The sequence below is a fragment of the Camponotus vicinus genome, unplaced genomic scaffold (assembly GCF_025532165.1).
Source record: "Camponotus vicinus isolate PSW18456_S1 unplaced genomic scaffold, iyCamVici1.0 SCAF_9, whole genome shotgun sequence".
NCBI classification, from domain to species: Eukaryota; Metazoa; Arthropoda; class Insecta; order Hymenoptera; family Formicidae; genus Camponotus; species Camponotus vicinus.
The window spans coordinates 2,385,840-2,402,078 of NW_028141981.1; the positions used below are offsets into that span (position 1 = coordinate 2,385,840).

The 16,239-nt window shown below is 31.4% G+C and overlaps 1 protein-coding gene across 4 annotated transcripts in view; it reads left to right on the forward strand.

Annotated features, from left to right (window-relative positions):
• Positions 1–16,239, forward strand: part of Nrx-1 (neurexin 1) — a 222,501-nt gene that overhangs the window by 88,855 nt on the left and 117,407 nt on the right. For all 4 annotated transcript variants that reach the window (XM_083109202.1, XM_083109205.1, XM_083109204.1 and 1 more), the window contains exon 3: positions 773–914. In XM_083109202.1, coding sequence (XP_082965328.1) covers positions 773–914 — 142 coding nt within the window. The remainder of the gene's footprint in view (positions 1–772; positions 915–16,239) is intronic.

Genomic DNA, 16,239 nt, shown 5'->3' on the forward strand with positions numbered 1-16,239 from the left:
TTAAGTGACATCAATCGAAATGCTTGAAATGCCGCAGCGAATATCGTAGAAAGTATCATAGAAAATAAAGAATTTTGTGTATATATTTCCATCTTTCTTTCTCGTATACTAAATCTTTCTCGGATTTATGCTAAGAAGTTATATTACCGCAGCTAGCATATCCATGCAAAAAATCTGCTGCATAATATGATGCGAAAATTGCAGCACGCAATAGTAGGGAGAAATTGCAGTCACATGTGTGAGATATCTTTTCAAAAATATCTTTTAGTTTAATTATTATATAGATAAAAAAATATTTTTCTGTTATATAATATATCGTAAAACTTTTAATTTTATAATGGACGGCGTGCAAGGTTACTATTTTTCTTTTCATTTATTCCTTACGAATTTAATTGTATTATACGCTAATTTAATTATTACTTAGTACATTAGTTTACTAAAATTAGTTTTGATTATGTTAATTATGCTTAATTAAGTATAATTCGATTATAAAGAGCGAGAAAATTCTTCTTCCGTATAATGCAATTTTTAAATCATCGTGCAATTATTGAAATATTATATTTAGTGCATAATTTTATTATCTTCTTTATATGATGCTTTTACAGTATATATTGTAATAATTCAAATAATAATAATTCAAATAATTTTATTGTTTATCAACAAATTTATTACTACAAAAATATTCTATATCATTATTTGAATACTTGTTTAATAATTTGATAATTAAAATTCAATAATTTCCTATAACATTATGATGTGATGTTTGTTACAGAGTTTACGCAATATTGTGAATACAACAGATGCTTGCGAGACTCGTGATCCATGTCAGCATGGTGGCATTTGCATTTCTACGGATAGCGGACCGATCTGTGAATGTCGCACCGGTGATTATGAAGGCGCATATTGTGAAAAAGGTTAGTAAATTAATTCTTAATACATAATCTACATTTTTTTAAATTAATTATAATAAACAGGTATTTTTTGCTAAAGTTTCATAAATATTATTCTTAATTTCTTTTATACAGTATCAACGTAATATATTGTCATATGACAATAATAAACATATATTTTGAAATAATTAATTTAATAATTACTGTTTAACGATATTAAAATAATATACGTATATTAGATTAATATGGATTAAATTACTATCTATTTATACGTATCGCTTCGAAACTATATTAGTATTAGTCGCTTCGAAACTATATTAGTATTAGTATTATTAAAAATATATTAAGGGACAAAATTTTTATATAAAAATGAATCTTCAAAAATAATAAATGAATAAACTCTCATCATGCCATCGTTACACATAGTGTATAATAAAACAAAGTATAAAATCAACAAAAATGAGGAGTAGAAATTAATATCTTTACCAATTTGTTTTAATTGAACAATCTGCAAATAATATTAATTTTTTATTACTGGTTTCTTTTAGAACGTATGCGATACATCCTGAAAAAATATATAAAACGTAATTAATAAAATTATGGTAAAAGTCAGTATTTGCAGAAAGATAAAAAGATAAAAAAATCTTTAAAATACTTTTTATTAGTGTTAGTTTATAATATATTTAATGTAGAAATTATATAAAAAATTATATATATAAAATTGAATCTGTTAATTTTAAGACATCAAGCAACTTAATTCAATCACAATTTATTAAAAGCACTCCATTTTCTTTTTTAAGGTTCTATTGTATTTAATTTCCTTTTTTAATATTTGTATCCGTCGGTTTTATATTTAGTGGTTTTATTTTTAGTATAGTCTATATTTCACCTTTTATTTTATACAATCTTTTATTAATATACAATCTATCTGCGACATTCGAGTTTTATATTCTTTTATTTAGTTACCAATAATTTATTGCAGATCACGTTTCATTAAATGCAATATCAATCATTCGCACGAGGTTCATGCAAACGACGAATCTTTCCTTCAAATATTCATTAATTCTTTACATTTTACATTTTTTTCTTTACATTTTCTCCTGTATGTAGGTAACATGTCACACGGTTGTCTCCATCAATATCGTTTTTATCCTTTTTCATGCTCTGTCAAATCGATCGTCGTTTTTAACGATAAAATATCTGGATAAATATATATATTTCTTGTTGTTAACTTTTACGCGTATTAGCGAGAAAACGCGCATCGCCTAATGAGGCGTAATTGCCGACAGCTGCAGAAACGAGAGATGATCCCAAAATGATTTTTCCCTCTCTTAAGCCACCGGCAATTAGAGAGGCCGGGCATGTCGGGGTCGTTTCCAAGACGTTTCACCGATAATTACAATCAGACTTGCTCCTCGTTAATGAGGTGCACTCACTAAGGAGCCGTTAACGGAGGCGATTCGGCAGTTGCGAACGGGATTGGCGAAATATGCGAAAGTTGTTCGTTATATTTGCTTCCCTCATTCGAAATGTTTGAGAGAAAACTCGAACGTCGTGAAGTATATAAAAGTTAAAGTCCATAATTCTAGTAATTTATAAAAAAATGTTTAAGCTCATTACAAAAATATATTAACATTCTGATATTTATAAAAAAATATTTAAGCTCATTACAAAAATATATTAGCATTCTGATATTTTTGTATACATATTTTTAATGTAATATAAAATATTTTAATATAAAATATCAATACATGTATATATATTGATTTGTAAAAACGTGCATTGTCTAGATCTCTTCTTACAGAAGATTCAGGAGACTGCACTCGACAGATTTAATGGCGGAAAACGAGATTACATTTTTCTCACAAATAAGCAACATACCGGATTTATCTTAATTGCAATTTATTCTCTACTATAAAATTCTTCGCTTTCTCGAGCTTTCGCCTTGTCCACAAAAAGGAATATTCTCGACCATATACATTAATGATAACTTTATTATCTTGAGAATTTCCTACTTCTTCGCGTACGTTGCAAAATATATTTATAATGTATGTTGCTGTAAATTATTTTTAATGATAGAATCTCTCTTTTATATAAAGCTTTATTTAAATCTTTCTCCTTTATCTTCGATAAATAAGAGTGAAAAATTGCCGCTTACGTTTTAGTTGATTAATCAATTATATATCTATTATAACTTTTTCGCATTGAAAGCAAATCGTAGAAAACGCGCGCATTGTAACATTGTGTAAAGTTATTTTTATAAATAGTATTTAAAATATTCTACTTCGTAGTACTCGATACAATAAACGAATGTAAATGAAATAGATTTTACAATTCTCGATATTAAGAGTCGAAAGTTTCATAATAGAAGAAGGATGTCTTCATGCCTCGAATAAACAATTTTCCTTTATCGAAGATTGCAACGTAGAATGTTTATTCAAAGGCTTACTTCACTGATAATTGCGAGTCTTTGCGAACTCATGGCCGAGTCTTTTGTCGCTACTGAGACATCGTCCAGAACGCGAAACTTCAAAGAGGACTCTTCGCAAAAGGAACCAGGACAATTTCATTTTAATTCCCCTCTTAAGCTTTTTGCAAGGCGCGATTGTCCTTGTCCCGCCTGACAGGCACAGCCGTTATACGCGATATAATGTAATTTCCAGCCTTAATGACCATGTTGAAACAAATGGAGGAAAAAGAAAGAAGAAAATGAGATAGTGAAGAGAGAAAGGATGAGAGTGTTACAAGCGCGCAAGATAAAATAGCGAAGTCAGAAATGAGAGCTGAAACACAAAGAAAAAGAGACTTTATAATTTATCAAGGGTCAAAATAATCAATTTATCAAGGATTTCTTAACAAACATCGCGAAAAACTAATATTGCTATTTCATGAAAAAAGAGTATATGTACAAACTATAAAAAGATTAAAAAAAAAACAAATAAATCGACAAACATATATTGCATATATTATATAGAAACTATATATACATATATTTTTGTATATGAAGAGCAAATGCAAATTTTTAAATCGATAATCAATATACAGTATAAATAATTATTTAGCAGTTATTATCGAAAACTCGGAAAAATAGGACAATTATTTGAATTCTCAACATTAAATTGGTATGTTATTAATAAAGAAACATGTTTTCTTTGTCATCATAAAATGAACGAAATATTATATTATTATTAATATTAAAAATAGAAAATTATATGATGAAAGCTATCATGAAAATATAAGAATCGATATATGAAAATAAAGTATAATATAATAGTATGATTAGTATTTGATATTTAAAAAAGATATGAATATAAATGAGCAAGTTGAAAATAAAACATAATATAAAACAGATTAAGATAAACCGTTCATTTCGCATTACCTGCCTTAAACTGGATAATCAAGAGTTTATGCTCGCGGCGAATCGTTATCTGAGCAAAGTGATTCAACTTTGCAGGCATTCCGCGGAGAGAAACTTGGTTGGTTAACACCCGATATTCGCGTTTGCGAGAGGACAATTTTAATTTAATAATCGCCCAAATGTTTCTAAAGTATTTAAATTACTGGAAGCTTTTAGGAAACGCGCGCATTCCATTTCTTCTTTCTAGAAAATGTATAAGGATTCGACGCATGGTTTAGTTCTTTACTCTTTCTTCCTTTTTTTCTTTCTGTTCTTGCATATAGAGGCATGGAGCACGGTGCTGCCTACGGCGGGTGCTGGCGATTACTGGGCTTGGGATTACAGTGAGTCTCACTAATTACAAATCCAAAGCACATCCGCGATAATGGTATGCGACAATGGTAGAGATATCAATACGAGTAATCAGTAGATCGTAGTTCTAGCTAAGTTATACATATAGGTGTGTATATATATTTAGACCCTTTAGGCATAATCGAACAGATTCTTGATTAATGCGAAAATGAGTGACAACGGCTCAGGTAGCACAACGTATAATTTACTGATGTGAAAAACGAATAGTAACACTAATAATATTCCAACAAGTAAAATTTTAAATTTTATATAATTTTTTATACGCAAATATAATCGAATTATAGAATGCCTTTGAAAAATTAAATTTTTGTACCATACAATGCATCTATTTTTTATAATTCTATGCATATAAAAATTTTATATAAATAATATTTTAAACGTAGAAATATTTGTTATATATATAATTTTATATCATTTAAATTTTAATTAAATGTACTTTAGTATATCATTTAAATTTTAATAAAATTTACTTTAGTATAACTTCTTTTATGATAAATAATCCTTCTATTGTTGTATTAACATACATTTCATTAGTCACAAATCATTGTTTAATTATTTACCATCATTTATCTATCAACGTTTTGAAGATCAAGAATTGATTTAGATAAATTACATATTATATCGCTCCGTGCTTGCATAGATATTGTTAGCTATCCTGCATAGTTTCCATTAGTGTATCACAAAAATAAAAAAATGAATGAAATTAATATGTTAAATAGACCTTTGTTATGATAAATGTGTAATTTCGTCACATCTCATAACTTATCTCCCACCCCCTTTGAAAATTTACATATTCACAATTAATCTATTATGCTTATCTAAATGCAATAATAATAAAACTGCTGTATAAGGAATAAATCAATAACAAATATCCGTTATAATCTAGTTGGAAATGAATAAACATTACTGATATTCACAATGCTAGCAGCTAACAGAGCGAAAATAGAAGGAAAATCGTGGCATGATAAACGAACTAACAAAGTGTTTACGAGGGTAATAATTATTTTATACTCTGGTGAATTGATTCACAAGTATATATTGGAAATTGCGCGCGCATTTTTCATTATTCATAAATGTATTTTCTGCTCAATGGGGAAACAAACAGTCGATACGAATGATACGTTCGTAACTCTAAAGCGTTAAATTCTCGTCCGTGCACTCTCGATTGCAATATTAAGCTCTAAATGCGGATCAGCGGCAAAATCACGTAAATCACCAAGAACACTCCGAGTGCTGTATGGGGAAACACACGGTAAACAACGAGCAGGCGACGGCCAGCGCGAACCGAACGGTTTAGGCGAGACTAGATTGGTCCTTCGTATCAATGGTAGTTCTACGTCAACAGTGCAGTTTAGTCGTTAATTTGCATACCTCGCGAGGTACCAATGCATTCCACTAGTCCGCCGGTTATATCCGCTCAAAATTAGGCTCGTATGACTTGCGAATACTCGAGAGTCTCGAATCTGCCGGTAATGACCCGTAATATCATACGATCGAGTCCGCCATCCGTTACTCCGGAGCCCGTATCAACGAAAATTCATTTGCAATTCAAGAGAGATCGCAAAAATGGTTTTTACCCCTTTGTACAAAAATTGCCCTCAAGACTGCATTCTCAATAAATTATAGAAGATATTCCATACTTTTTTCTCTAAAAATAATTGTAAAAACATTTATTTAATGTTACACCAGTTTTATGCGTGAATCAAGTATTATTTCTATGCAGATAAAATTATCACAGATATATATTGCAAAAGATGAACAAAATAATTGAAAAACAAAAATTAAAAATATTCGTGTATGTGTATATTATTTTCCCCCGTAAATTATATAAATAATAAAATTGAGATAATATTTTATACACATAACGTTTGAAGTAACATTTAAAATAATGCATGAAAGAAAATATGTATTTAAAATAATCAATGCAAATTTAAAATTAAAAGTTACAAATATTATTTCAAACAACAATTTCAAATAATGCTTTGAAGATTATTATTTCAATTTTGGTAATTTCAATTATTACACTTTGAGCCAATATTTTATGTGCATTTCTATCTACATTTATTTTTTCTCTCATGGAGAATAAAATTTTATACATACCATATCTTTTAAAATAAAATTATTCAAATAATCACTTTCAATAGTATACATTTTTGTGACATGTATATATTGAATCCCACATATAAGTATTTGTCGTTGTTGAATATAATCGCCGTCACGTAACAGCAAAGAATATCCTCGACCAGCGGGGTTAATAACGGGGATTACGCTTCACCGCGCTCTTCACGATTATCCTCGACCGTCGTTATCCACTAGGGGGTGGATCGACGACAAAGAGTTATCCGCATCCGGTCGGAAAATTCATTTTCCAACGGCGCGGTGTCTCGTCCGAGACGAGCAAAAAGCCCGCTCGGAAATAGTTAGATACGTTGTACCGGTAGAGACAGAAGGATGGTGGATTTCCGACAATAGTCGGAGTTAAAGTTCCCTTCGCTGGTTACAACAGGAAGAGGAACGTGATATTCTCTTCGCGCAGGATTTATGCCGCGGCGACCGACTCGCGTCATACTGGAAGCAATTGCGGGTCGCTGTCAGAAGGGTGCTGTCCTCGTGGATTATGAACGACCGTTTTGTTGCGTTGTTAGCAGATATCTGCTACGAGGCAGGAAACGTTCGTTAATTAAGTTTTTCTCGCGCAAGTTCGTGCGCCGCATCTCCGAGTCGCGGAGATCCCGGGAGAATCTTTCAACCGTCTCTCAACAAGGCGCAAAGAAGTCTCCTCTTCAAGTTTCATTTGACATATTTCTTAGATCTTCACAAGGAATATATAGTACTCCTCTCACTTGTTATTATTTTTTTTTTCTTAAAACTTTACTCGTCAAAAGTTTCTTTTCAAGTTCGTTAAATTCATTTTTGATCTTTGATTATTCGAAGGCCACAGGTCTTTCGACATTTTTGGAGGCAAATTGATTTCGCATACAGTCAGAAAAGTATTGAGAAAAACAATTAGGCTTTGAGGTGGCATGATATTAAAGTAGCTGAGCAGTTTCCAGGTCCTTTTATTGTCAGGACGACGAAGTGACGACAAGGAAAATAAGGTGAGAAGGGACTTGGTGCAATTACTCGTACGTTCCGGTTGCGAAGAATTATGGTCTCTCCAGTGCGGCAAACTCGCGACGAACTTTACCCGATCCTTAATTCCTTAACGCCTTGGCCGTGCTAAAACTGTAAGAGCGATATATATAATTCATTAATGCACTCGTCGTCCGCCATTCTGCTGATTATTAATGAACACTGAAGACGGAAAACAAATTTCGTAAGTTCGAATTGCGTTAGTTGGCGTTATAACAGCACTTTGATGAAAGTTAAAAAAAACTCTGGTGAAATGAGTACCACGGAGAGTAACTAAATGTAGATAAAAAAATGTAGATAAAAGAAATCTAGCATATATATATAATATAATAATTATCTATAGATGTATTGAAAAATTAAAACTATTATATATAAAAAATATAAATGTATCACACAAGATAATATATATTAGTTAAATAAAATTGATAGAGGAATAGGGAATTGTTTAAGTATTCAAGAAATAACTAAAATAATCGCTTTAAAGATTATATGTTTCTTAAAGATGTAGAGAAGTTGCTATTATTTTTCTCTCTCTCTCTCTCTCTCTCTCTCTCTCTCTCTCTCTCTACAATTTTTGATTACAAGGATATTTAATATTAGATTACTAAAAATCCTTCTCTCTTTATATAAATGATTTTCTTTTTCTTAGTTCCAAATTTTTAAAATAAATTCGTAAGTAAAGAGAGAAAGAAAGAGAGAGAGAGAGAGAGAGATTTTATATATATATATATATATAAAATATAATATAATGTCTATAGAAGATATTTTTTATTAAGAAATAAATAACGTCTATATTCTTCTCTTAATCCATGAAACTATTTTGTGTCAAACGCAAATAAATTTGTACGCCAATATTTTACTCGTCCTGTAAAAAAGATTTCGTCCAACTTTATTTCAGACTTTTAGCTTAGACTAGACTGTTTTATTACAGTTGTCAGTTTACGCCCGGTGTGTCAATTGGGTCAGCGAAGAAGGCGTTTGTGCCACCGAGAAAAAGCGGTTTTATTAAATTTTGGGGCTTAGGCCGATTTTACACGTACGGTCTAACGATTGCAATTTTCCGCTGCAACGATACAAAGAGACGATGCGAAGAGGGTCACTCGGCTCAGGTTTCTGGGTTATAAACGAGTTGTTCGCAATAACTGTACGATAAGTAATCAATATTTATAAAGTGAACGCTCGTCGATGAAGAATTCGGCATTTAATCGATAAGAGAAACTTGATAAGCGAAATTATTAAAGAGCCACGATAATTAACAACCGTGTGCATATATATATCGAATTTTCTGTATTGTATACGGTCTATTATATGTGTACATATATTACATAAAATAGCATTATACGTATTCAGCAGCACACATTGCATAGAATATTCGATAACATTCGCATTTGGTAAACAGAATTTATCGAGAACTGAAATGTCCCTCTTCTGATAAAATTATTAAGTCAAAATTACACAAATTATTTTTATTAAAATATTTGTAAATTTATAATTTTGATTAAAAAATTTCATTCAAACCTTTAAATTCAAAAAACTTTATTATTTTTAGTTTAAAAAATCTGCATATAAATTTTACATATTCTTTATCCCGGGAATGAAATTGATCTAAAATATAAAAATCAAAATTCTATATTACACAACAATCTTTTAACTTTGTGAAATATTCATTTACTTTCATTCGTATTCCATTCATTGTACTCTTTATTTTCCCCTTTTAACAATAAAACAATTCGAGCTAAACAATTATGCGCTGGCTAGTTATTGCTTTTTTGTTACCAATTTCAATGGCAAGCGAAACTCTTTTCGGTATTTCATCAAAACGTCACGCGAAAATTTCGTTCTCTTCTTTTCTCTCGTGCATTTACGTTCCGAAAACGAGCGACGCTTTATTCCGACGCCTCGCTCCTTGGAAATGAAAGCGCCTCACGTGCAGAAAAGAGAACAGCAAATTTCTGCGAGGTGGCGTCGCAGGATGCACTACTCCTGAGATGAGAAAAAGTCTGTGTCGTTTCCCGCGGGATCTCGTTACTCCTCGAGGCTCTTCGAGAGATTACTCGGCTAATCCCGCAGGGACGACGACGACGACAACGTCTAGAGGATGAGATCGAACGACAGCGTTAATGCCGCTTTTATCGTCCTGCAGGAATTTATGAAATAGGTCGCCGCAATGCTGTACAACGCAATTATACATATCACTGCGATATTTCGATTTCACTTCATGTTTAAATGTCACTTAGGAAGAAGTAATGTTTAATTTATTATCTTTTAACATTATTGACAATAAAATATTTAATATTTATTCTTAAAAAACCGAAGAAGCTAGAAAAATATAAATTAACAAGATATTGAGAGAGAGAGAGAGAGAGAAACTTTTTTACTTTATAAAATAAATTTACCTCAATATTTCTGAGGGGAAAGAAAACATTTACTCCAAATTGATCAAAAAATCTAAAAGTCACTAAAAAGACATCTTCTTGAGATACATTATGTATATTTCGTGTAGATATCTAGTACACGATATATTTCTGAGCTATTTCAATTTGAAGACATCTCTGAAATTTACATTTCATTAATTTTCGATTTTATGTAAAAGAAAGTTTGTAAAAATTCTCGATCAAATGGCTGGCTCTCTCGAAAGCGCCATGCTCGCAGATTGCGCAAAGACATGCTTGTCGCAGGACTCTTACGGTATAAATCAGGCTTAACACTTTCCGCGTCGCAAAAACTTTTTTAATATTACATCACACGACTGGCAAGAAGCGTTTTTCGATAGGATGATTTTTGTATTCGTCGCTGCAACGCTACGCGAAATCAACGTGTGAGGTAACCGACACTCTTACGTCATTTTACATCCAGACGTTGTCTGGATTTATCGATTTTCACACTCCCCCGAGAAAGCTTCTCGATGCGAAAATCGGCCACTCGGTGAGGCACCGTGGGACTTGTTTACGTTTATTGGCCGCTTATATCCTTTACTATCACTGTGCGCTTGTACACATGAGGTGTTTCTGGAGTATCGAGCAGACTGTATAAGGTGATAAGTCGCAACAAGAACTGTATTCTTTTTTATTGAGACATGAAAAATAGAAATGGTCAATATACATCGATTGGGTGCTACGTGAATTACGGTTATTGATACGAAATGAAATCCATTTAGCTGCAACGTATACTTCCTAAAAGCCTATAGAGATATTTACGATTTAATCAGGATTGAAATGGGTCTAGAAATCGCTTCTCTCTCATACTAATCGTCTACTTTAGGGGAAGAAAAGCGTTTCGATTTGATTCTCCTGTCGAAAGTCATTGCGAAACATGTGCGGTTTCGGAATAGCTAATACAAGTTTCTCTGTAATGCAAATTATTAAAAAAATTATGGCACAACAAAAGAGGAAAATCAATTAAGATCAGGTGAATTTGCGAAGAAAAGACGAAAAAATACCGAATTATTGAGTCACGGTAGGATTCCTGTCACGTGCCCTATGCTGTTCATGCTCCTGGGAACGTTCTGCGGGAGGGCGCAGGATTTCGATTCGAATGCATTCTCGCGGGATCGAGCCTTGAAAGTCTTTGGCCGCGTCCGTTATGCAAGAGAATTTCCGGCCATTCTGTTCGCCGTGGTCAGGACGAATGCGCCGAGAATTCCGCCACTCGCAGAACTCAATATAACCGGGGTTTGGGCACAATCGCGCGCCAGAGTACGACCTGTAATTTCCATCGCGTTCTCTCGGCGCGAATGCACCTCTCGTCACGCACTCATGCATGGAATTGATGTTCCGCCGCGTCGCCTTGCCCTAATAACTTGTTTTCCCACTTTGTTCCGGCTACGAATTTACTTAATCCCGAAAATACGCGGTATGAATTCCTCTATCTCAAAGCTTTTTTTATACGAAAAAATTCTTAGTCTACAATCCTATGTACAAGAAGCCAATAAGATTGTTTCGTAAGTTTGTTAATACATTGCATAACTTGTCATTGCGTATAATTATTGCGAGAAAGGTATCAAAATTAATCATCATTTGTTTAGATCTTAAAACTTTGACTGAAAATTTAAAAATAAATTAATAAAATTTATAAAATAATAATTATAATTAATATTATTAATATAATTAATAAAATTTATACCCATGGATATATTTACAAATAAAATAAATATTGTTTCAAACTTTTGAGTAAATGATCTTTTTTAAAAATGAATGAAAATATAGATCTGAGAAATTGACTTTTCAAAAATCGATATCTTTTGAAAATCAAAAAAACATAATATAAATTAGATGAGAGCACAAATACGGAAAAAACAAATTCACAAAAATTTATACAAATATAGAGAAAATTTATAAAAACATAGAGAATATAAAATATTACTATAAACAAAGAAGAGAAATATTTCGTTATACATTATACATTCTATCTATCATTATATCGAGATTACATAATTTGCCACATCACAGCAAGATTTTCATAATTTTTGTTACATGATGTACCGTCATTAAATCTTTCTGGGATGACGAGCTGAATATTTTTAATAGGCGAAATGTTTTGTGAGCTCTCGCGATGTCAGACGTTTCATAAAATTCTGACAGGAAAATTATAAGATGCGATGCGATGGTACACAGACGGATGCACTCGGAAAGTAATTTTCGCGTTTCTCGTTTGAGAGTTGAAAAGTACAATACATCATTGCGAGATTTCGCGGCAAAGCGACAATGTACCTTTCTCAGACGGAGCATCCCGATTCAAGCCGGACCGAGCGTCGGCCGTGCATTAAGACCCTCGGGAGTTTGCAGGCCGCAACGGAGCGTGCGATAGTAAAACGACGGTTCGTATCCACCTTGGTAGTTTCCGGTGAGTGATGTCGTCATGTGTCGCGCCGACATGACGCAATATACATGCTAATATGATAGCTTTAGTCGGTTCATGAGGTGGATACCGGCAGAAAATGCCGAGATTCTCTCGCCGGATCTTTGAAATGGCTATGGAAGACGTCGCAGCGATTGGTCATTTCTCGCCCATGAATTTCAAGCGAATTTCTTTTTCTCGTTTTACTGACTTTAAAACAGCTAAAGAAAGATTATCGATCTACGCGAAAATTTCTCGCAATTAAAATACTTATTACCAAGGCACGCAATTACCATGACGTAATATATACCCGATGTTATACAACGAGGACATTTTATATTGTATAAATTGCACTGATATATATGTATCTTTTGCTTAAAAGAAAGAAAAATAAAGAAAAATTCTGTTAGTTTTATACTAATACGATATTTAATTATTACAAACGTTTAAAAAATCACGAGTCGTAAATGCTGTAAAAATATACGATTTCTAATTTCGCGTTTCACACATTCACGGCTCTATAAAAGTATTTAAAAGTATAAAAATTAAATTGTCAGTTTTCTTGATACATATGTCTGTCGTATTCGCGACATATGAAAAAGGTAGATACTTTCCTGGTCTTGGCTTTAATACCGAGAACTTTGTCTTCCCAACGATACAGATAGAAGGTTTTATTGTTTTAAGGGATCTCCGCGGGCTACAATATTTTCTACAGTCTGGAACAAAGAGAAATCTCTGGCTATGTTTACGATGTGGGTTAGATTTCTACGCAAGTTGTAAAAGCAAACGAACCGGCTCTCTTCGACTGTAATTAAACCGGAGTAAACAAACGTCAGTTTGACGTGTTTATTAATACAAGTTTTCACTAAAAAAAAAAAAAAAAATTTCTTTTTGCATGAAATTAATTACATAACTAGGTCAAACAAATTAATCCATAATTAATAATATACAAATTTACGTGCTGTACAACTTTTGGAGAATATAACTCATTTATATTTAGTTTATTTTTGTTTATTATATATATATAATATTATATATATATATAATTAATTTCATGCAAAAAGAATTTTTTTTTTTTTTTTGAGTGAAAACTTGTATTAATAAACACGTCAAACTGACGTTTGTTTACGTATTTATATATACATATTTATATATATATATATATATATATATATATATATATATGCTAAAAAAATTCCTAACAGTGAATTACATCTTTAATTTTTATGAGAGATTTGATTTTATCATATTTTTCAAATTCTGATAATGTTAAATTGATAATTTAAATTTTATGATCATTTAAATAATTAAATAAATCATATATAATAATAATAAACCAAATAAATCATTTAAAACATTAATTTAACATATCATCAGTTAGCTTTAATAAATATTATTCCGTAAAGCTATTCTAAAGAATTGTATTGAAAAGCTTATCATAAATTTAACGAATATCTTTTGAAAAAACGTGAATAAAATACAATCGATAATTAACTTTTTTAATCTCATTATATCTTTACATCAAATTTCGTTCTTTCTTTTTTTCATTTATTAATACTTTATTATTACGATTTGTTATGGTAAAGGATTGCAAATTGCTTTTGCCGAAGGCACTTCTCGCGCAGCAAACTGTTTGCGAGGATTAACTTGGTAATCCTTTAAATGCAGGCAGAATACGACGTGGAAAGATTCGAAAGTGGAGGAACTAAATAAATCGGACGACGTCCTTAGCACGCTTTTATCCGCGTGAGCCGTCGAGATTTATTAAACCTGTATATACTTCCACATCTACTGCCTTAAGCTCAAGCTTCGATACGGTTTATTTTATTCCAGCCTGCAAGTTCTCTGAAATTCAAACTAAACAAATGAGTTTCATCGCTGTTCAAGGAAAACAGATAGTTCTCTCTTTTAAAAGCAGATTCAATATTAGGTTAAACCATAATACACAATATTTATCTTCAATGTTTTGATCAATGTTTTAATATTCAATTTTTCTCTATCTGTATGAAATTATATTATTTGATATATTTGTAACGAAAAATTTCATGTTATTATTCTTAAATTTAATGTAGTTATTAAATCGATAAATTGTAAATAAGAATTCAAATAAAATAGAACAAATAATTTATAATTTAATATAAAACACACACAACAATTACATTTAAAAGAGCAAACATTATTTCAGAATTACTTCAAAATTATTAATATTTTTCTTAGATATTTGTAATTTAATCATAGAACATATATAATGGCAATTTTATATGATAATTTTTTACGGTAATTATTGATTTAATTTACAGACTTAAAAATGCCTGAGATTACAAAAAGTAAAATATAAAAACAAAATTTTAGATTGATATCTGATAATGTTGCGATCGTTACAATACCACACCGATACTTGAAGCATACTATTGGATATTGGTATTTTCCCTGTTATTTTTTTTGCGAATATATCATAAAGAAGAAATGCTTCCATCTTCTCAAATATCATTTTTATTAGTCACGTAATATACGATACTCCTTAATAAGATGATTTTTAACTTTGTTTAAATATTACGTCATATACGTACAGATAAAATTTTTAAAAATAACAACTTGCTTTTTCTTCTTTTTCTTACTTCTCATTATTATATGTGATTCAATATCTGAGAAACGAAGAAATGTGACAAATTATCTATAATATCGTAGAATTATGGTCGTAGAAATGAGTAGAAGGAGTGCTGATCGCCACGAAGGATAATAGCAAGTATATGCAATATAGATGTGGATAAGATATTATTGTGATATGTTCATATCACATTTGCTTTCTTATTGCGATCACTTAGAAGCTTATCAAGCGAATGTTTTATAAGATGGTTGACACGTAATGAATTAAACGAGTCTTCAGATAATATCCAGTGGGTATAATATTGCATTATATGATTCGCCGTTTAGATTTTCAGTAATAAATAAAAGTGATTGAAAACAAAAAAAGAGTTTCGTTAATTCTTTTGTTAGTGAAAATTTGATTGAACGTCACTTTCGTATAAATTTTTAGTACACGAGTTTATAAAATATTATTCTAAATAATTTGTAAAATAATACATCTATATGTATATTAAAATTCGATTCTAAATTTGATAAAATTATTATACATAATTAACAATAATAACGAGAGACAAAACATCCAATACATCGTTTATGAGTATCTTTGTAACTGATAAAGAATCGCGTGTACTCTATGCATTTAAATCATTTTTCATTCAGTCGTAAGGTGCGCTCCTTGTTTCACTCTGGAAATTTAATTCTCGGGAGAACCAAGCGGATGTTTAGTTCGCTCGAGTAATTACGCGCGGCTGATGTTAATTATCCGGCACGTGCGTTATACGCGCGAGTACTGTAAAATCAGGCGATCGATTTAGTTGAGACGCCAAATGATCCCCAATGGAGCAAAACCAACACCATTCTGCTGGATATCGTGTAATTATCTAGGCAGGATAGCGCTCGAGAGATGCCACGTTTTATGGTAATTGTGTTCATTGCCTGTTCCCGGCGACATCGTTCCGGGCAACTTTAAGGACAAGCTTTTAAGAAGATACCTCACAGTGTTTTTTAATCGCTTGTAGTTCCCAA